We start from the raw sequence: 22,095 nt of genomic DNA, 5'->3' as shown, positions 1-22,095 counted from the left end.
TTCCTTCTTTCCTCTCCATCTCCTACTTCCCCCATCTCTCTCCTTTTCTCTCCATTGCCAGTTTTCCCCATCTCTCTCCTTTCCTCTCCATCTCCTATTTCCTCCACCTCTATCCTTTCCTTTCCATCTCTTTTCTCTCCATCTCTCCTTTCCCCTCCATCTCCTATTTCCCCCATCTCCCTCCTTTTCTTCCCATCTCCTTCCTTTCCTCTCCATCTCCTTCATTTTCCTCTTTTAATCTCCATCTCTTTCCTCTCAATCTCCCTCCTTTCAGCACCACCTCCCCTCTTCCACCATATCTGCCCCTTCCCCATCCCCCATTTCCCCTGTTTTCCCCCCAAACCCAGAGCACCTGGACTCTGTTAGATTCTCCTCCCACCCCAGGTGTGACCACTTTGCCCTCCCTGCCCACTCCCCTTTTTAATGAGCCCCAGGAAAGGCAGCAGCCCTAAGCTTGCCCAACTGGGCAGAGGGATCCTCCTCCTGGCATCACTGGTGAGTGCCCATGGTGCGCACTGGGTGAATGGTGGAGGGGATCTAAAGGCCGGGGGGCCTGGTGGCCCCCCGGTTAGGTAGGACTAGAAGTGAGAAGCTGGCAGCATACTTGTGGAAATTGCAGCTTGCTTGCAAAAGTTCTTTTATAGAAAGTTAATTGCTTATTGATTTTGTTGCTGATGGAGAGAGGAACCTAATGAATGGTCTCTTACCAGCACTTCCTTTGCTTCTAATTGGGATTCTCCACCTGAATCTCAATGAATCACAGGCATAACCCAGCCACAGAGGTTACCACTGAGCAGCAAGCCCCCGTTGTGTCCATGCTAACCACATCAATGTTGCACCCCTCTAGAACTCCTTAGGAGGCACCAGCAGGACTGTTATGATTGCACACATCAGCCCAGCCAGTAGCTCCTCTGAAGAATCTCAAATGACCTTGATCTATGCCTATTGGGCAAAACCATCGAGGCAGAGGTAAATGACCAAACAGCTCCCAAGAAGGTGGGAGGAAGAGGTGAAAAGCTTGCAAAGCAGGAACAGAAGAGACAGTGGATGAAGGGAAAACAGGCTTCAGGAGGGTGCAGTGCAGGATGATGTAGGGGCTCAGTATGAGTGACAGAAAAGAAGCAGATGAATGGAATGCAGGAAAGCAAATGGTGTGGGTCATGAATAAAAGGAGGAATATGAGGGTGAAAACAAGAGAGTAGAATCCTAAAAAGGCAGATGATGATGTGCGTGGTATGGCCCTGGGTGTAAAATATGAGGTATGGAGGTCAGAAAATGACTGTTTGGAGAACAATATGTAGGCTGTGTCCCACTGAAGATGTTGGGTATGGAAAAGGAATTGAGGGGCTGCAGAAAGAAAGAATAATATGGAGAAGTTTTTGGGGTGAAGGAAGATGAGTAACAATCTGCAGTAGAGTTTTCACTGCTCACAGTCATCGAATCAACCAGCTTGGAAGAGACCTCCAAGATCATCCAGGCCAACCTAGCACCCAGCTCTAGCCAGTCAACCAGACCATGGCACTAAATGCCTCATCCAGCCTTTTATTCAACACCTCCAGGGGCAGTGACTCCACCACCTCCCTGGGCAGCCCATTCCAATGCCAATCACTCTCTCTGACCACAGCTTCCTCCTAACATCCAGCCTATACTTCCCCCAGCATAACTTGAGACTGTGTCCCCTTGTTCTGTTGCTGGTTGCCTGGGAGAAGAGACCAACACCCACCTGGCTACAGCCTCCCTTCAGGTAGTTGTAGCCAGCAATGAGGTCACCTCTGAGCCTCCTCTTCTGCAGGCTAAACAACCCCAGCTCCCTCAGCCTCTCCACATAGGGTTTGTGTTCCAGGCCCCTCAGGCTTGTGGATCCCTGTGTTTTCCCTGTGGACACAGGCTCCCTGGCTCTTCTCTGTTACCTTTTGGGAATTTCCCACAACTAGAGCAAACCACTACTTTACAGTTCTCCCACTCAGGAGGGAAAATTCTCCCCCATCACAGCACTGAGTGCCCCTCCAGCTGAAAGCATAGCCATAAGCTTGTGTTCCATGCTGCAAGCAGTGCTCCTGTGTTCTGGCTCACCAGGTAAAATGTAAGCTGCAGAATAGAACCATAGAATCAACCAGGTTGAAAGAGACCTCCAAGATCATCCAGCCCAACCTAGCACTCAGCCCTAGCCAATCAACCAGACCATTGCACTAAGTGCCCCATTCAGCCTTTTCTTGAACACCTAGCCACTCTTTCAGCTCTAGCTAGTTCTCAGTTCCCAAGCCTGTTCAGTACAACCCTGAATTCTGGCAGAAAGTCACATGGGTGACTAAAATATCTGAGAAGAGGTTCCTTGAAGTTAGTGAGATGCTGCCTTGTTGAAGCTCACTGTCTAAAAAAGCACATCACTTACCTGGAGGAACTACAGGCAGTGAAGAATAAATCTTAATTTCACAATATCACCAGGGTTGGAAGAGACCTCACAGATCATCAAGTCCAACCCTTTACCACAGAGCTCAAGGCTAGACCATGGCACCAAGTGCCACGTCCAATCCTGCCTTGAACAGCTCCAGGGACGGCGACTCCACCACCTCCCCGGGCAGCCCATTCCAGTGTCCAATGACTCTCTCAGTGAAGAACTTTCTCCTCACTTCCAGCCTAAATTTCCCCTGGTGCAGCCTGAGGCTGTGTCCTCTCGTTCTGGCGCTGGCCGCCTGAGAGAAGAGAGCAACCTCCTCCTGGCCACAACCACCCCTCAGGTAGTTGTAGACAGCAATAAGGTCTCCCCTGAGCCTCCTCTTCTCCAGGCTAACCAATCCCAGCTCCCTCAGCCTCTCCTCCTAGGGCTGTGCTCAAGGCCTCTCCCCAGCCTCGTCGCCCTTCTCTGGACACACTCAAGCATCTCAATGTCCCTCCTAAACTGGGGGGCCCAGAACTGAACACAGTACTCAAGGTGTGGTCTAACCAGTGCAGAGTACAGGGACAGAATGACCTCCCTGCTCCTGCTGACCACACCATTCCTGATGCAGGCCAGGATGCCACTGGCTCTCTTGGCCACCTGGGCACACTGCTGGCTCATGTTCAGGTGGGTATCAATCAGCACCCCCAGATCCCTCTCTGTCTGGCTGCTCTCCAGCCACTCCGACCCCAGCCTGTATCTCTGCATGGGGTTGTTGTGGCCAAAGTGCAGCAGCCTGCACTTGGAGCTATTGAACCCCATCCCATTGGACTCTGCCCATCTGTGCAGGCGGTCAAGGTCCCGCTGCAGAGCCCTTCTGCCCTCCAACCCAGCCACATCTGCCCCCAGCTTAGTGTCATCTGCAAACTTGCTGATGACTGACTCCATACCCTCATCCAGATCATCTATGAAGATGTTGATTTGGTATCAGCACTCCTAATTAAGATGTTCCCTACCACATCAGCAAGTACAGCAGCAGCATCACAGACCTCTGCAGTGAGACTGAGCACCTGAAGGCGAGGGTCAAAGATTAGCAGAAGAGTGCAGTCAGCTCCAGCCTTGGGGATCTGCAAGGTAGAGCCAGCAGCAAGCACTGGTCTGGGGTGTTAAAAGGGAACGTTAGATTTCCCAAAGCTGCCCTTGAAAAGAGCTGTGGTGGTGTTTGCTGCGGGAAGAGCTGACTCTTACAGAGAGGTGACCGAGTTTGCAGCCTGCACCATCAGGGGCTCTGGGGTTGTGTCAGGACGTGGAGCTCTGCTGTATGGTTCACTGCACTTAATTAAATAAAAAACCAAACGAATCAAAACAGGGAAGGGGGAAAAACTGCAAAAACACTGATTGTTCTGCCTTGGGGAGAGTTTCTTTTGTCAGGGAATCTGGCAAGGAATGAAATGAAAATAGTCAAGGTCTATGAGAGGCAAGACATGAGGCATAGCAAGTCTCTGCGACCAATACCCAAGGTCATTTCCATCCACCAAAGGTATTGGTGGATGAAGTGGGAAAGATTATGTCCCTGCAATGCAGTATCCTCTTAATACTCACAAAAGCAGTAGCAATGAGACCTCTTTGCTGCTAATAATGCAATTATAAAGATATATCAGGTTTCTTAAGCACATGATTAACTTCAAGAGCCTGCAGAATGAAGCAGAGTCCTATCAATGCCTGCCTCGTAACACAGGGACTGAGAGGCTTAATCCCAGGCTATTCTTGTGAGGGCTTGGCAGAAGTTTGCCTGGCCTGGCATCAAATCAGAAACGTCATCTCCTGCAGCAGAGAAGCACCAAGGGTCTGAGGCACACAATGGCCAAGTAATGAACACCCTGAGGGAGCAGCTGATGGGAGCTTTCAGGGAGCAAATAGAGATGTGCCACAGCCTGATGGAGCTGGAAAACACCAACATTGAGCTGCACATTGATACCTGCAGACACCTCCTAACAGTCACAGAGTGAGTAGCTCCTTAGCTTTGAGCACAATTTATATGTGACCTTCAAACTCATCAGGAGAAAAGCCAATACCCCAGGGGGTCCTCCCACTGAACAAAAGGATGACATAAAGTACAGGTTTGAGGTTTACCTATGTGATGAGGAAAAACTTGGGAGGGTGGTGGTCTGCTAAAGGTAACCAGAGATTTAAAGCAGGTAAGGTTGGGAGTCACCTGGACCTTAGATTAAGGCACTGTTTGCAACAGCTGATTTCAGCTATTGAGAAACAGATCCCTAACCCTTCCTAGCACTTACAAAGAGGCTGCAGCTTATAGACGGTGCTGCCCTGCAGTGCACTTGCCTGATGTAGCTTCATAAGGGCACAAGCTACCTCTAGCACACAGTTTAATCTCAAGACTGAAAGTATGAAGTAGACATTTCACCTCTTTTTGGACTTCATTCTGGACTTGTATTTGAAAGGAAAAACTGGATGGCAGCACAGAGTGGGATTGTTGGTCCCATCATGGTCCAGTCACTCTGTGTTTATGAAGTGATTTTCTATCCAGATGCACTGCATCTGGGTATGATTTCATGACAGAGAAAGCAGCAGCATCCCTTTCCTCTTGATGACCTGTAAGTCGGTGCCAGTTTCCTCTTATTGTCACTCATTACTCACTTAATGTCTCTAAGTAATACAGTTCCTAGGATTTGGGTCATTTGTTATGAAAACAGTCTTCAGGAGACTAAAAATATTCCAGAAGCACCTGTGAAGAGACAACACTTTGTGACGAGGGGTGGAAAAGCACTGCTCTCCTTGCTTTGCAAAGCTGACATAGGAGGTCTGTCTGAGAGACTTCCAAATCAGAGGAAGCCTGGATGAGGCACTTAGTGCCATGGTCTAGTTGACTGGCTGGGGCTGGGTGCTAGGTTGGACTGGATGAGCTTGGAGGCCTCTTCCAACCTGCTTGATTTTATGATTCTAAGCTAATTGTGCTCTTCTGGTTTGCCCAGCTCTACAGCAGCCTGGACTAACTACTTCTGATGCTGCCATGCAAGAAGTTGGACAGGTGCACTGAAGGGCTCTGCCTGTACTGTTAGAGTTCTGTCACCAAGTCCCACAGATCCCCTTCTTCTTTTTCTTTGCTGGCAGCTGGGAACAAGTGAAGGCTCAAGGTGCATGCAGATAAGACAAGTCAGCAAAGGAGGAGAAAGATGAAAACAAAGAGGAAGAAGACAGGAAAGTGGATATAGATTCACCTGAACCTCATGAAGTTAGAGTAGCAAGAGAAGAGATCAACCTGCTGCTGGCAGAGCAGCGCAAGATGGTGGCCCTGAGGGTAAGGAGGTGAAGGTGTCCCTATGGTTATGAGCCTGACACCTGCTTGGCCAGCAACAGCATAACTTGGAGAGGTTCTTGTAGTTTTGGGCTGGCATTGCAAAAGCAGCATGGTGTCTGCACTGCACCTGGACTCCTCAATACTTTGGGCTGCTGAAGGAAGCAGCACGGGAAGACTGATGTTTGCATCCTGCCTCTGTGGTGGCTACTAATAGTACAAGCAAAACACTTTGTGTAGGTGTGACTTTAATCTCAGCATGAAGGATACAGCAGAGAATTGCTCAGATCCTTCCCAGGAAGCCAAACTGCCTTGACAACCCCCTACATAGTTTTTTCAGGCAGAGCTGGAGCAGCAGTTAGCAAACGCCAAGGAAAAAACCTCCCAGATGGAGGAGTTCTTCCGCAGACAAATCTCCAGTGAGGATCAGCAGGAGGTGCTAAGGCTCCTCTGCAGAGCCCACGAATTTGAGCTTGGCAACACAGAGCTGCAGACAACTAGGCTGTACAAGGAGAATCTATTATGCCAGAAGGATTTTGTGATCCAGTAACTGCAGAAGCACGTGCTGATCTGCGAAGAAATTAGCTGGCAGCAGCAGAAGCTGTTAAAAGGTAAAGCAGAACCTTTGCTCCTGCTTTGTCATTATCACTGAGCTTTGTTTTCTGATGGCAGGCTGAAGAACAATCCACCCAGAATGCCTGATTTTGGATGTCTTACCATAGAATCCATAGCATGGTTAGGTTGGAAGGGACTTCAAGGATCATCTAGTTCCAACCTCCTGCCATGGGCAGGGACACCTCCCACTAGAACAGGTCTCTCAAGGCCTCATCTAACCTGGCCTTGAACATCTCCAGGGAGGTTGTGGAGCACAGAATCACCCAATGTGATCTTTTTTCCACAACCTCCCTGGGCAACCTGTGCCAGTGTCTCACCACACTCACTGCAAAGAACCCTTTCCTAACATCCATTTTAAATCTCTCCTCTTCCAGTTCAAATCCATTACCCCTTGTCCTGCCAATACAAGACCTTGTCAATAGTCCCTCCCCAGCCTTCCCTGTCCCCTTCAGATACTGGAAGGCCACTCCAAGGTCTCCTTAAAGTTTTCTCTTCTCCAGGCTGAAGAGCCCTAACTCTCTTAGCCTGTCCTCATAGCAGAGCTGCTCCAGTCCTCTGAGCACCTTTGTGGTGAGCACATCTTGCAAGCATTTGTCTTGTTTCTCCTTTTCATTGCTGGGTTTTGTTTGGTTGATTTGGTTGAGGGTGGGGTAATTTTTTTGTGGGTAGGTCGTTGCTTTAGTTTATTGTTGGGTCTGACAAGACATTTTCTCATGTTGCTGCTAGCCCTCTGTCATTAGCAGCTAGCAAAAGACTTGCTAGTTGCTTGTTTTGATATGTTTGGAAAGAATTTCCATGCCTAGTTAGCCTGGCTCACATAAAGCAGCAGCCTAGCAGTATCCTGCTCAGTGACCTTATGTTTTGAGTATCTGCTCTTCCTGGTCTTGCTTTCGGTTAAGCACAGACGACCACCCTCTCTGGCAGCTTCTGCTTACTCATAGCTTCCTTGTTATTGAGGTCTTTGGGTCTTTCCTGCTGGAAAACTTGTGTGTGGTTCCAGACAGTAAGGGGCTGCCAGGAAATTGCCAGTCTTCAGCAGGGAGTCCAAGTAGCAGCAGCGTCTCCTGTTTATTATGATTGCCTAGAATGAACAGGGCAAGGAGCTGGATTTCACCTTAAATAATAAACTTAATGCTAGTCATGTTGATACATGAGAGATGAAACTATTCTGGATGCCCTTCCATGGGAGGGGAGCAAATAGCAGGTGGCTGGAGGAAAAGCACAGGAGGTATCAAGGGTGTTTTTTGTGACCACAGGCTGGGAGCCAGGGCTAGAGAAAGGGCTTCACAGTGAGAAAAGTCTGATGAGGATCTCATTCTCCCTTCTTTCTGCAGGCCCATAACAATTCTCTGCATGTAAATCAGTATCTGGATTCTAATACAGATGAGATGAGAAAGGCTCTACCTGGGAGCATAAAGGATCTCCCCTGGGGGATAAAGCAGATGTGCCATACCCTCCCTCACCCTCGAGTCAGAGAGGTAATGCAAATCTTTCTCATTATTAGACTCATTCTCTAGGGCTTGGGGATGTGGCAGCTCTCAGCTAAGTCTCCTAAGCTGGGAGACATCAAATTGGAAGAACTTCTATGAACAGGAATGTAGAGTTAGAAAGGAGTTTCCTGCTATACTGCATTTGCAAAGTAGCTCTGAGTTTCAGCAGGGGACTTCTCTGCAGAAAGAGCTGTGGGAAATGTTTGGATTTGCTTCTGTTGACTGCTAAGCATCTAAATCTAATAAAATAGCAAAGCCTGTCAGGATCAGGGCACAAAATCTCTCTCCTTCAAGAATTCTGAAGTCTTTCCTTGCTGTGCTCTTTATTACCATGTTTATCAGGCTTCTGCCTTTCCCTGCAGCTTGAGAACTCACCTAGACATGTTTCATCTCTCCCTGTTGATAAAGAGCCTGCACTTTCCTCCCTTGGCTTCTTGAAGCATTCTTTTCACAGTGGCAGCTGCAGATCATCCAAAACCTCACCCTGTAAGAAGGAGGACATGCATCTCAGCCCAACCTTCTCTGGTTTGCCAGAAAGCCCAGTTCAGCAGGTCAGCATGGCAGGCACTGAACTCAAGGCATGTGCGTCTCGGACATCACCTTCCTGCTGCGATGAAAGAACATGTATCACAGCTAAATTCATTGTATGTAAGGACAGCAAACCTTGGCAGGCAATAAAACTGCTCCTAGAGTACAACCAGCCTTGGATTTAAAGCTTGAGATTTATTTAAAAGGCTGAGCTGCCACCTCAAATTTGGGCTCTCCTTCTGCATGAACCACACAATCTCTGCTATGTCCAGTGGAGTGACAGGTGTCGTAACTAGGGATGCATAATACAATGCTTAGTCTGGTGTGAGGGGATCTTTTTTTGCCATTACCTAATCTGCTGAGCCCTGATTTGATGGCTGTCTGGTGAGACTGATCCCTCTCAGCACCCTGGAACAGGAGGGAGAGTCAGGAGCTTGCCGGCTGACTCATTTTGTGGCCATGGCTCTGCCTGGGAGATACAGAGTCCAAAAGCTTTGCCTTTGTTGCTCTATACATAGAAGTTGTTTTCTTCTAAGTGTTTCAAAGTGCTTTGGAGGGGGAAAGTATAAAAGCTCTGAATGAAAAGCAAATTATTCTGCATTTGTTTTGACTTTTAACAGAAACCATCAGGTGTTGCTGCAGGCAAAACAACTCCCAGACTGTGTTCCCTCACCTCTCTAAACATGTATGAGCAAAAGTCACCTACAGACATTGATGCTATTCCACTGAGTCTGGAAACCTTGGAGGAAATCACTGCCCCCACCAAAAGCATCTCCCTCATTGCAACCAGTTGCTGTCCCAGAGCCCAACACAGAGGTCCTGGGAGCAAAGTCTCCTCAGCCCACTTCTCTGAGGAGCTGAAGAATCTGGAGGCCAATTCCACCTTAGACTGTCAGATAAGAGGCAGTGCACGTACTGGGAGTTTGTTGGAGCCCACAGCTGGAAGCTGGCAGTGCTCCCCCACCAGAGGAGTGCTGAAGAACAGGAGAGATCAGATGCCTGAGAGGACAGACAGAAAGAAAAGAGCTCGCTCTCTTGAACCAAACTGCCATAGAGTAGGTAGTTTGTTTCCCTTTCTAATGGGGGTGGCTTGAGCAGAAGGCACAGACCCAGTGGGGCTAAGGTGGCTTTCAAATACAGTAGAGAAACATAGTACAAACTGGATGGGGAAATGAGTTAAGTTCTTCCACAATGCTCTTGAGCTCCTGCCTAAACAGCAAGCAAAACCAGCTGGGTGGGAGGGGATCTCGGTGCAATGTGTTAACCTCAGAGTTGAGGGACGTCACCACTGAGGCTAAATCTGTGTCTTTTAGATCTTGAAAGGTCTGTGTTCAATTCCCTCAGGCAGAGGACAAGCTGACAGAGCCTGTGAGGACCACCAGCACCAAGCCAGACTCTTCCATCACTCAAAAGCTGCAAGTAGCATATCCATTGCCACAAAGGTTCCTACTGGCCACCATTCAGGTAGGAGACAAAGAAGTTGGTGACATCCTGCATCAACTCTGATGGAAAGGATGGACTGTCATGTGAGAAATAAGCCAGAGTAAAGGGCTGCTGATCAGAGCTATTACTAATTGGACTTGGGTTTTAATTATTTTTTAATGTGCTCTGAGTAGCTTTTGATGAGCAAGAAAGTATATCCTTTGCAGAACATTACCTCAACTACACTTCTGTAACCTAGGGGGAAGAATTAATGTTCAGCTGGGTTCACGTGCAACAAGTTGCTGATCCCTGTGTAGTCATTCAGAGAATTTCACAACCAAAGCAAGGCTCAGCAGAGAGAGACCAAGACATGACAGACTGCACTGACCATCTGTCAGCTTCAGTTGTTTTCTTTGTGCAGATCCACAAGGCCAGGACAAGGTTAGGGGAACTGGATACCCAAATTCCATTGAAATGTAGCCAGAATCCTTCTCCATTCTGGCAGGAGCTGCTCACTGATGCTAACTGTTGTCTCCTTTATTAAAAGAAGTAGTTAACTTTTGATTTAGAACACTGTAATTTCCCTTGGCTAGCTATGACTCATGCACTGCAAAATCTTTTCAAACCATGCATCATTTACAATGAAGTTCTGCCTGCCTTTGATATAGAGGGGACCCCACAGGAGGTGCTGCCAAAAGAAAACACTCCTGCAAGCACCAGCCCACAGAGCAACGCTGCTCACCTCAATGGACGGGTCCTGCAGAAGCAAGTCAAGAGTGAGTATGTGAAGTTTCATCTTGGCTGGCTCAGGAGGCACTATTTCTTCACAGAGAGAGTGATTTCCCATTGGAATGGGCTGCCCAGGGAGGTGGTGGAGGCACCGTCCTTTGAGGTCTTCAAGAGGAGACTGGATGAGGCACTTGGTGCCATGGTCTGGTTGACTGGCTAGGGCTGGGTGCTAGGTTGGCCTGGATGATCTTGGAGGTCTCTTCCAACCTGGTTGATTCTATGATCCTACTGTGCTCCTCAGCTCTTGCTCTGTTGCAATCTGAACCTGGAGAGCTGTAAATGCAACACAGATGGTCCCACTGGGAAAGCAGTCACGTGGGCAAGGGGGTTACAGCCCATGGGTTAAAAAACACCCCACAGATGACATGGGCAGTGCTCCAAAATGAGCTGCACTCCCTCTTAGCCAAACCCAACCTCTCAAGAAAAATAACCTTTTCAGAGCTGTTCATGACCCATATGTGAAGCACAAAGTTTAGTTTGATTTAGCCATGTGACAACAGACCACTTCCACTGAAAGTCTCACCCTGGGATTTTCTGGAGACAGTCATGCAGATCCTAGTGCCTGTTGCCAAACCTACACCTGCACAGACCATGGTGGTCTACCTCTTCCCCGTTTAGATTTGCAATAAGACTCAAATCAAACCACGAGAAACTTGACTGAGTGCTTCGTTTTCCCTCACATGCAGGGCCAGCAGTCAGCAGAAGTAGCAGTTGGTTGCTCACCTGGGGAACCAGCTGAAGCCTCAATAGAAGCCATGAAACAGCCAATGGAACAGGCTGCCCAGGGGGGTTGTGGAGTCTCCCTCTCTGGAGATATTCAAAACCCACCTGGACACGTTCCTATGTGATCTGGTCTAGGTGATCCTGCTCTGGCAGGGGGGGTTGGACTGGATGAGCTTTCAAAGTCCCTTCCAGACCCTGACATTCTGTGTGATTCTGTGATGAGAGGAGCAGGACTTTGTGTAGTCCCAAGGGATTGCAGTTTTCAGACTGATGGACTGTTTTCTGTGTTGTGGTGCTGAAAAGCAGAACGAAGGGTAGCAGGAAGAGAGAGACCTTATATGTTGTAGATTACTTTTCCCACCACAAGCCTTTCCTCTGTACTGTGCACTCTAGCTTGAGACAAGCAGAGTGCTAACATGAGACCAAGAGAAGAGGAAAAACTCCTTCCCCCAGCACTCTTCACTTCCCAGAAGATGTCAGCACGGAGCCCGAGCAGCACATTCTCCCAAGGGCAGGAGTGTGCATGCCACCCGTGCTTCCAAAAGGCTCCCTGACTATTACAACCCAATGCAACTGCCTGAGAAACAGTTTCCCTGATCTTCCCTGCTGTCCCTGTGTGTTGCTGTGAAACTGGGAGGTGTAATGCATGCTTGGAATGCTGTTTGGGTGAGCAGATGTTTGGCTGTGAGAGCAGCCAGAGATTGCTCAAAGCTCTTTTCTGCCAACGGAGCAGCTAAGAGAAGCAGCATGGTGATAGATGAAGGCTCTGGTAGGAATTAGCCTGGATGTAAACTGCAGGAATGTGGTTATTTTTCTTTTTGGAGCAAATGTCTCCAGCCAGCAGTCTCCTTTATAAGAGGCTTTTAAAAAAGTATTTCCCCTGATCTTAAAATCTGCTGCATTTCAGGTGGTTCTGATCATTGCACTGAGTAAATGACTCAAGTGCCCCAAACAGGAGCAGCTTCCCTCCTTGCTCTGCTGAAGGATCTAAGGTGACAAACTCAGGTAGGGTCTTGCATTTGTCACAGCTTCAGCACTTGCAAAGACTTCTATATGCCCTTTCTGACTCCCTGCCTGACCCTGCACAGGCTCCCTATTCCTCCATGCCTTTTCCTTTGCTATCTGTGAGGATGATGAGGAAGAAGCTTAGATCACTTGTATTTTTACAAAATGCTCCAATCCTCTGAAGTGAGGATGCAATCCAAGTGCTTAAGATGGTCTGGCAAGCAGTTACTTTTCCTTTCAGGTAGTGACAGATCTAGGGGGAATGGAGCAAAGCTGGAGGTGAGGAGGTTCAGACTGGGTGTGAGGAGGAAGTTGTTCAGCATGAGAATGGTGAGAGCCTGGAATGGGTTGCCCAGGGAGGTGGTTGAGGCCCCATGGCTGGAGGTGTTTAAGGCCAGGCTGGCTGAGGCTGTGGGCAGCCTACTCTAGGGTAGGGTGTCCCTGCCCTTGGCAGGGGCGGGCTGGAACTAGATGATCCTTGTGGTCCCTTCCAACCCTGAATGACTCTATGATTCTATAAAAGAGAATGAAGCAGGAAGAGGTGTGATGGTGAAGTAGAAGGTCAGGGACCTGAACATTTGTTCAGATAAACAAAGACACAAAAAAAGGACCAACAGATAAAATAAGCACAGGCTGTGTGTGAAACACACCTGCGCCAGCAAGTTTCGAGCCAAGCCTGTGTTTACAAGACCTCACATGACCTGCAAACACCAAAAGTGAGGGAGAATGGAGTTGTATATGCTTGGAAAACTCCATTAAATACCCTTGGTCTGAATCACCATGAGAAGTTACAGTCTTCAGAGCTATTTCACACAAGGAGAGGGACGTCTGAGCTGCCTGCATTGGTCTGAGGCTGTTATCTCCAATGGGATGTTGTGTAAGAGAGTTTGAGAACTTGCCATGACTGTTAGGAGGAGTACAGAGCCACATGACGTGCTGATTTCCCTGTTTGTTAAACCCTCATTTTAAGTCCGTTGCTAAATGTAGAAGTTGGGGGTGAAGATCTTGGAGGTGGAATCTGTAACTTAGCAATCGTAAGCTTTGGGAAGTGATGGAGGTGATGCTGCACCCCATCTCCTGCACAAAGCAGCACCATGCTCATTTTCAGTGCTGGGTTAGTGATGATTTGATTTGAGGCTGGTGAAGTGCTGGAATAGTTTGTCTGGAGAAGTTGTGCATGCCTTATCTCTGGAAGTCTTCCAGGCCAGGCTCGATAGGGTTTGAGCAACCTGCTCAAGTGGAATGTGTCCTTGCTTGTGTCAGGGAGGGTTTGAACTAGATGATCTTTAAGGTCCTTTCCAACCCAAACCTTTGTGTGACTCATTCTGACCACAAATTAAGAGTAGCAAAGGGAGCTTAATACGTTCTGGACTTTTCAAGTGGCATTTCCTTGACTTGTATCCAGTCATCTCTACTGAAGGCTACTGCGCTCGAGTGCAAAATGCTGGACTTTGTTCCACAAACCAGCTTCACGCTGGTTCCATCCGACTGTGGGCTTGGAGCAAGCAGCGCTGTCAGGTCTTGGGATGCTGTGTCCGTTTTGGGATGAGGACTGTTGCCACCCCACCCCTTGCTGGCTCTTCCACTGCTCATTCCGAGGCAGAACGCGTGCTGGAGGAAGACTCCTCAGCTCTGCAGCCCCCAGCCTGCAGGGACATTAAATACCCCGGCAGGGCAGGGGCGCCAGTCCTCCACCCAACCTGCCCCGCATTTATGGATGGTTTAGGTGGAACTTCCCCCGTGTGTTTGCTCGGCGCGGGGGGCTGGCACCGCAGCCGCCCTTCCAGAAGGCTTTGAGGAGGCGCTCCGCAGTTCTTGTCGCCGCTGCCTTCCGACAGCGCTCCGCGCCGGCCCGCACCGACACTGCCGCCCCCGGTGCCGGGGTCCCAGCCGTAAGCCGCTGCGAAGCGCCGGCGGCAGGCGGCGGGCAAGGCCGGGACCCGCCAGCGGGCGGAGCGGCGCCTGCGCCACGGCCCCGCGGGGGGCTCCGGGCCCGGCGTCTCGCGAGAGGCAGCAGCGGCGGCGCCCGGCCGGCGGCGGGACGGGAGAGTAGCGGCGGGAGGAGGCGAGGAGAGCTCCGCTGCCCGGGGCGGGAGGTGAGCGCGGGGCCGCCCTCGCTGCCCGCCGAGAGGGCAGGGTCGGGAGGGGTCGGTGCCTGAGGGCACGGGTTGGGCGGCGGCGGGTGAGGCGGTGCCGGCTAGGGGTGCCGCCCTGTGGCGGGGCCGGGGCCAAGCGAGCTCCGGTTGTGAACTGCAGTCCGGGGCACGGTGTCCCCTCCGCGGTTCCTTGTGTTGTCCCCGGCAGCCAGGTAAGGGCTGAGCACTGGCTGGTGCCGCGGGCGCGGCCCCGTCGGAACCGGGCGTCGAGCGCTGCGCGTCCTTATGCCCCGGTGGTGGCAGGGGGGCGGTTGATGTCTGAAGGGTGGTGGGTGGCTCTGCGAGGCAGTTCCTTTTCTCCAGTCTGTGGCACGCTGGTTTTACCTCTTCTGCCGCCGGTGCAGGGCCCGAGGTCCGGTAGGAGCCCGTTGTGTTGCTGCTGGACCCGGGAGCCGCCGCGGCTGGAGCAGCCGCACAGGCAAAGCCAGGAGCAGCCTCCTTGGCGGAGCGTTTGTACGAACGGCAGAGCATGGCTTTTAGCCCTGCTTCGCAGGGACTTCACAGGCAAAACTTCAGCGCGGAGCTGAGCTATGCACGGCAGCGAACGATACTTCTCTCATGGGGTGCGGTAAGGCAGGAGCAGGGGGCTTGTTGCGGGGGTGCATTCCTGGCCCCTGCGCGACACACAGCGAACGTTCCGGGGGCTTGCTGGCCCAGGCTGCAGGCACTGGGGCTTGCTGAGACCTTCCCTGTGTTTGTAAGGCCGGGAACCATGGGCGTGCTTGAAGTTTGCAGCAGGGGTAATGAGCAAACGGCAGCGCTTGGGAGATGCCTTTTGGACATACTAGAAATGTGGTTCTTGAGACAGTTTCCAAGTACAGGCGTTAATAAAGGCAGCTGGTGCTGCTAGGCTTGTACAAACCAGGCTTTGTGGCAAGGATGGCAGGGAAGGTGCTGGGGGTAGCTGGGTAGGTTAGGATGTCCCTTTGCTGGTTTCTAGTATGTATGTGTTAGGCTGTGGTTAAAAATGCAGAGCAGGCCCTGGGTTTTTGTTTATACTGTGTATATATATGAATGTAACCTCTGGTGCCATTGCGTGGATTAAAACTCAGCTGCTCTGCAAAGAGTGCTGGATTTGGGGGAAGCTGCGTAGAAGCAATTTCTTGAGTGATGGCCAAGGGCATGAAATTTATTTCTGGTTCCTGGTACAGTGTCCAGCTACTTTAGCTAGTGGGAACTTGTTCCCCTGCACCTGCAGAAGGTTAAACTGCTTCCACTTCTCTAGAGCCCACTTATTCCCAAAGTGTGACTGACAGTAGATGTGTACCAAGATGTGTGGGTAAAGAAGGCTGCATGAGCTGAGTGATTGTTGCTGAAGGGACCTCTGTCCCAAGGGAAGACATCAAGTTTAATTGTTCTTTTTTTCATGTGTGTTTTTAAAAGTTCTCTTTCTACCTCTTCCTATCTTCAGAAGCAGGCAAAACCCAAGCAAGCTGCCTAAAATCCTGTATCTTCTCATGTTAGAACAGGTAGGTGTTGGAGGTGGGCTGGCGCTTAGTGCCTTTCCTTGCAAAGAGTTAGAAGCAAAGAGGGACAGGAGTTGCAAAGAGTTAGAAGCAAAGAGGGACAGGAGTTGCAAAGAGTTAGAAGTGGGAGAGGGATAAGCCTGGGGGAACACCAAGAAAGAAGATGTGGTATCTGCACCCAAGCCTTTGGAGGCACAGTCCTGTCTAAACCATCACTGTAGATGGAGAAGGGTTGTTGTCCCATATCTGCAGTAAATAGCCATGTGTAAGCTCGTTTATTTTCTGCAGGCCCTGCTGCTCCTGTAAGCGAGCTGGAGCTGCTTTCTTTTGTAAAGAGAAGCTGTGAGAGAATAGTCCTTGCATAAAGCAGAGAGGAAAGGAAGAAAGAGACAGGAATTACTTAATCTGCTACTTGCCCTGACAACAAACAGTTACAGTGGGGTTGTGAAGCACAAATAAGGTTTGCAAATCTTTAAAGAGTTGCATCTGAAACAGCTTTTGCAATCAGAGTGCTGGGGACACATCCTTCCCTCTTTCTGGTTTTGAATGAGAATTCAAGGGGTGTTCAACGTGACAGCTTGTGACAGGAGAGGATGGGACCAGTGACCTTGGACCTCAGTGCCTTTCTCAGGCCTGGGATGGGAAGAGGAGTCCTTTGTTCGTAGCCAGGCCAGGTTCAGGTTGGAGATGATCACGGGGTGGCTGCTCGGGGGACTCTGTGTGATGATTATAGCACTTGGTCCGTTTCCCGGTTTGCCAGCGTCATGCCACAGAAGCAGCTTTGTGTGGACTCTGGTGCACGTTCTTGTTGGCTAGTGACTTTGGGTTAAACTTGAATGTAAATTCTTGGCTGCTGCTGGAGGCTTTTCCTTTAGATTCTGCAAGGGGAGGATGGAGCTGCATTCCTCTGATGTGCACGGAAACCTCTAATCTGTGCTTTCAGGCTGGCATCTTCTATGAAGTGCTCAGGAAGAGGACGTGTCGTAGTCAGACTTCAGTGTTTGTCTTGTGAGGGGGAATCCAGCTGTGTTGTTGCTCCTTAATAGGGTTCCTCTCTGGCACTGATAGAGTTAATAAAAGTGGAGTCATTTTGATTCTGTGCCTCTCGCTGCTTCGAGTCTTGGAAAGAATGAAGACTCTGGCAGGCCTGCATGTTGTGTCCTGGAAAGCAGGCCTGAGCCCCTGGGTGGCACATGGTGAAGCTACATTATGGTGGTGGCTGTGACCAAGAAGCCTCCTTCCATTTGCCTGAGGAATGGACGTGCCACACACAGTGCCTTTCTTGCTTCTCTTGCAGCTGCTGAGAGGAGGGAGATGTGTCCACACCCGGCTGGGATGGCTTTGCAGAAGTGCTAGCAGGCTGCTTGCTGTGCTGCCTGAAGCTGCTGGTTATAGAGATGGCACAGAGGGATGCTCCATGCAGCTCTGTAGGCTTGCTACGTTCCAGCCTGCTTGAAGGTCTAAACGATGCTGGAAACTTAGTGTGCTGGGGATTTTGTGCACAGTGGGCATCCTATTCATCCAGAATAGGAAGCAGTCTCTGCCCTGAGCAGCTAAACCAGCTTGAGAGCAAGAACAGACTCAGGCAAAATGTGAACCCAGAAGTGTGCCAAGCAGTGGGCTTGGCAGTGTCACTCCATTATCTTCTGCTGGTGGACTGAGATGCTTGGCCTCAAGTGCTGACGCACATATGTAATTTTCCCCCTCTTGAACTCCAAGGCTTCTCTCTCTGCATGTTTCTTCTTAGATCTGCTCCATCCTCAGTCTTGACTGGCTTAGTGTAGAGAATTACTGCTGAGTAATGCCCTCTTCTTGCTCCACGGAGTGTAAAGTGTTATGTCTGCAGTTCTGCCGGGTCCTTTTTGTGTGCAGAGTAGGAGCCTGGCTCTGGAAAATGCAGTGTTTGATGTTTAAATGTAGCTGTAGCCTCACACATGGCTTTGCACTGTATTTTTGGCTCTTCCCTACCTCCAAAGTGTAATTGAACACACCAGGGTAGAAACCCCCTGAACTTTGGGTTCTGCATTTCATGTCTTCTTGGACAAACTGAGCTAATACTTTGCTATGTAACCATATCTGCTGTTGTTCCTGTGTGTTACTAAGTCCCTGTCTAATGCTTTTGCTCTTGTCTTTGATACCAGGACTTTGACTGTTAAAACCTGATATCCCTGAGGCATAAGCAGAGCCATGCAGATGGCTCTTTAGACAAGTCACTCAATGCAAGACTGATGTGAGCTTCAAAGGCACTGAGCACATTTCCCTCTGGGAATGACAGAGCTCAGCACTTCTGCATATCTGGACTCTGATGTTCTTCACATCCCTGTATGGGGATGGGTGGAATTGGTGGCATTTAAAGGTGGCAGGAGCAACCTCCACGTTTCTGGAGGAAGTGAGTCTTTGTTCTGAAAAGCTTTTCAGGGCAGCTTACCATGAAGTGGTTTTGTTTTCAGAGCTGATGTTGGTAGGATTTGTTCTGAAGTCGTTTGAGGAACAGGGATGTCTGCAGAAAGGGCAGGTCTTGTTTGCTGTCTGTAGGTACTGTTCTGTGGTTGTAATCAGGGGCTGGACTGTACTTGGAGTGGAGCAGAAGATTGGAGTCACTACTTTTGGCTTGTTTTTTGATGTTAAACCTTGCAGAGAGAAATTGTAAAGAAGCAAACCTCAGTGTCTCTCCCAAAATACTACATAGCTGCTCCTCACTTTACTATGTTGTTCTTCCCTGGCTGTAGGCACTGGCTCCCTGATAACTTGGGGAGAGAGCAAGGCTGTTTTGCCAGCCTGCCTCTGTGTGGAGCCTTGAACCAGAAAACATGCAGCAGGATGGGGAGATGGAACTGCCTTGAGGAGCTTGCTGGTGGAAAAGGGTTGGAAGTCAGCAGGGAAGTAGGTGGCAATGGAAGGATGGGACCGATAGAAGTATTTGCTGCATCCTCCAGAAAAGATCTCCTTTTGCCAATGATTTCTGACCTGTCTTTGGTGATCAAGAACTGTTAGGAACGAGTGTGATAGAAATAAAAGACACATTAAACTGGGAAAAGAGTCCAGACAGGGACAAATACTTAGCAGAGCATCCTTAATCTCAGAAATCATTCAGTTACAACTCCTCATTCCTTGAGATTTTTACTGATGTCTGGCTTTTAAGTGGCCATGTGCTCTTGTTTGGGTTTTTTTTTGTGGGAAAACTAATCTCTCTTCTTGACAAAACGAAGTAGTACTAGGAAGGGTCATGATCATGATGTCTACTGGGTACCTCCACACAGGTTAGATAAGATGGTGTGTTCAGGTCAGTGGTGCTTTCCCAACAAGGGCTCAATTCAGCCACTGAGGCAACAGCATCTTCAGCTATGAGTTTCTGACTGCAGTAAGGTTTTTGTTTTCAGCACAGTGGTGCAGAGCATCTTTGTGGGCAGATGAGACCACGATGTGATAGCACAAGCTAAAATCATGGATTGAGCCCTCTTTCTTCCTGTGGTATGTTAGATGTGTTTAAAAATCAATGAGGGCTGAAAGGTAGCTGGCTCTGCATGCTTTATATATTTGTACTTTATAGTGCTCTCAAACTTCCCTTTGTAAGCTCTAGACCTGAAATGTTTGATGTTAGTTTGTTTTCCCAATGAAAGCAGAGTTTCTCTTGAAATCACACGACTTTAGAAGCTTCAGGTTGATGGAAACCCCATAACTGCTATGGGAACTGGTAAGATTACACCACATTATGCCTTCTTTTGGCCATTCAGCTCTTCTCCATGCGGTCTCTGTGGGTGTCTGAGACTCTCGGAGCTCTCCCGATGCACCATGATGAGTGTTGATTGTACCAGGTCCATTCTCTCCAAACCAGAGTGAGTAATGGTTCAACTAACTTCTTTTTCTCCTCATACCTTTTCAGGCTCCTGATCTGCAGCACCATGCTGAGTCCCAAGCCTCACTCTGCAAGCCAGGGGTGACTGCAGGTGAGCTCCAGCTATCGCAGTAGGTGTCAGGATGACCAAAGCACGGCTCCTCCGTCTCTCTGTGGTGCTGGTCTCCGTCTTCATGATCCTCCTGATCATTGTGTACTGGGACAATGTAGGAACGGCTCACTTCTACCTGCATACATCCTTCTCCAGACCTCATTCCTCAGGAGCTATCCCTGGTATCACAGCAGGTGAAGGCTGGGAAACCTTGCCAGATGTGGATGAATTTTTGGCCAAGCTGCTTAGTTCCAGCCTGAAACAGAACGGCTCCGTTCCTCGGAAGCCGGAGCAGCTACTCATCCAGGGCTCCAGCAAGCCTGCGGTGAGCAATTTGGAGGAGAACGTGCGAGGCTACGACTGGTCAGTGCACAGTGACAAAACCAGCTTGGACCAAGAGAAACTGCAGATTGAGAGGCAGAGAACGTTGCGGGAGTTTTGTGCCAATTCCAGCCTCACCTTCCCCACCAAGGAGCGCTCTTTTGATGACATCCCAAACTATGAGCTCAACCACCTGATCGTGGATGACCGCCACGGCATCATCTACTGTTACGTCCCCAAAGTGGCCTGCACCAACTGGAAACGGGTGATGATTGTGCTGAGTGAGAGCCTGCTGGACCAGGGGGTCCCGTACCGGAACCCCCTGGATATCCCCCGAGAACACGTCCACAACACCAGCACTCACTTGACCTTCAACAAATTCTGGCGCCGCTATGGGAAGTTCTCTCGGCACCTGATGAAGATCAAGCTGAAGAAGTACACCAAGTTTCTTTTCGTGCGAGACCCTTTTGTCCGCCTCATCTCTGCCTTCCGCAGCAAGTTTGAGCTGGAGAACGAGGAGTTCTACCAGCGCTTTGCCATCCCCATGCTGAAACTCTACTCCAACCGTACCAACCTCCCCACCTCTGTTAGAGAGGCCTTCGAGGCGGGCCTCAAAGTCTCCTTTTCTGACTTCATCCAGTACTTGCTGGATCCCAGGACAGAGAAGATGGTCCCCTTCAATGAGCACTGGAGGCAGATTTACCGCCTGTGCCACCCGTGCCAGATAGACTACGATTTCATCGGGAAGCTGGAGACGCTGGACGAGGATGCTGCTTACCTGCTGCAGCTCCTCAAAGTGGACAGGCTGCTTCACTTCCCCCCCAGCTACCGCAACAGGACTGCCAGCAGCTGGGAAGATAACTGGTTTGCCAAAATCCCGCTGGCTTGGAGGCAGCAGCTCTATAAGCTCTATGAAGCAGACTTTGTACTTTTTGGCTACCCTAAGCCAGAAAACTTGCTCAAAGACTAAGTGTGATTGGGTGGTGGGTGTGGGAGGGGACATCTGAAATACCAAAAATGTTTAAAGCCTCCTTTTTTTTTTTTTTTTTTTTGCTCTTTTAACTCTTTCCCCCCCCCCCCCCCAGACAGGTTGGTACAATGGAATATATTTTTTTGTCTACTGCTTCCCCTTCCACGTTTGCAATAATGCCAGAGTCCAGGGTACTCCAGCCAGCCCTGCATATGCAAAAAAAAAAAAGTCAGGTTTTGGTTATCATTTGTTTTCTGTTTGTTGTTTTTGGGGTGGGGTTTTTTTGTTGTTTTGTTTTTTTTAAAGCATCCCCACGTTTTGCAGTGGGTTGCTGCTCTTGGTCACTCTGCCAGCCGTGTCCTTCAGTAGCTTTTTATTAATACTTTTTAAAAAAGAAATTAATATATTTAAGATATTTAATACAAAGGGTGTTGTGGCAAAGGAAGGGAAGGTGTAATAGTAAAGAAATACTTTAAAAGGAAAAAAAAAAGTAAAAGAAAACCCCAAGAAATGATGCTCCTGCCTCTGTGTGTTGTCTCAGGGCTGCTGTTTGGGAGGGCCAAGGTTTGCAGAGCACTCGGGGAGCTGGGTTTGGTGGTGCTGCCTTTGTCAGCTGTGTTTAATGGAGGTTGCTTTGGGTGGGATGGGTTAGTGCCTGACTCTGCCAGGCAGCCCTACAGAAGCAGCACTGAGCTGGTGTTGTGCTGCCGTGACACCAGGGTCTGGTGTTGTGCTGCTCTCATCTGGTAAGCGTGACACCAGGGTCTGGTGTTGTGCTGCTCTCAGCTGGTAAGCGTGACACCAGGGTCTGGTGTTGTGCTGCTCTCATCTGGTAAGCGTGACACCAGGGTCTGGTGTTGTGCTGCTCTCAGCTGGTAAGCGTGACACCAGGGTCTGGTGTTGTGCTGCTCACAGCTGGTAGGCATGACACCAGGGTCTGGTGTTGTGCTGCTCTCATCTGGTAAGCGTG

General features: G+C 49.6%; 1 protein-coding gene across 5 annotated transcripts; it reads left to right on the top strand.

Moving 5' to 3' along the window:
• The first annotated feature begins 459 nt into the window (after nucleotides 1–459).
• On the top strand, nucleotides 460–21,639 carry CHST12 (carbohydrate sulfotransferase 12). 5 transcript variants are annotated; one of them, XM_064153665.1, is made up of 9 exons: nucleotides 460–495; nucleotides 5,510–6,304; nucleotides 7,643–7,786; nucleotides 8,161–8,349; nucleotides 8,947–9,381; nucleotides 9,671–9,790; nucleotides 10,417–10,524; nucleotides 12,168–12,265; nucleotides 19,771–21,639. In XM_064153665.1, the coding sequence occupies exon 9, from the start codon at nucleotides 19,866–19,868 to the stop codon at nucleotides 21,123–21,125; it is 1,260 nt and encodes a 419-aa protein (XP_064009735.1). In that variant the 5' UTR covers nucleotides 460–495; nucleotides 5,510–6,304; nucleotides 7,643–7,786; nucleotides 8,161–8,349; nucleotides 8,947–9,381; nucleotides 9,671–9,790; nucleotides 10,417–10,524; nucleotides 12,168–12,265; nucleotides 19,771–19,865; the 3' UTR covers nucleotides 21,126–21,639. The 5 variants fall into 5 exon arrangements, with proteins under 5 accessions (XP_064009735.1, XP_064009736.1, XP_064009737.1 ...); XM_064153666.1 differs by lacking the exon at nucleotides 12,168–12,265; XM_064153667.1 differs by lacking the exons at nucleotides 7,643–7,786; nucleotides 8,161–8,349.
• Nucleotides 21,640–22,095: the final 456 nt, after the last annotated feature.

This window comes from Pogoniulus pusillus, chromosome 13, assembly GCF_015220805.1.
Source record: "Pogoniulus pusillus isolate bPogPus1 chromosome 13, bPogPus1.pri, whole genome shotgun sequence".
Classification (NCBI taxonomy): Eukaryota; Metazoa; Chordata; class Aves; order Piciformes; family Lybiidae; genus Pogoniulus; species Pogoniulus pusillus.
This window is presented reverse-complemented; position numbering and strand designations above follow the sequence as displayed.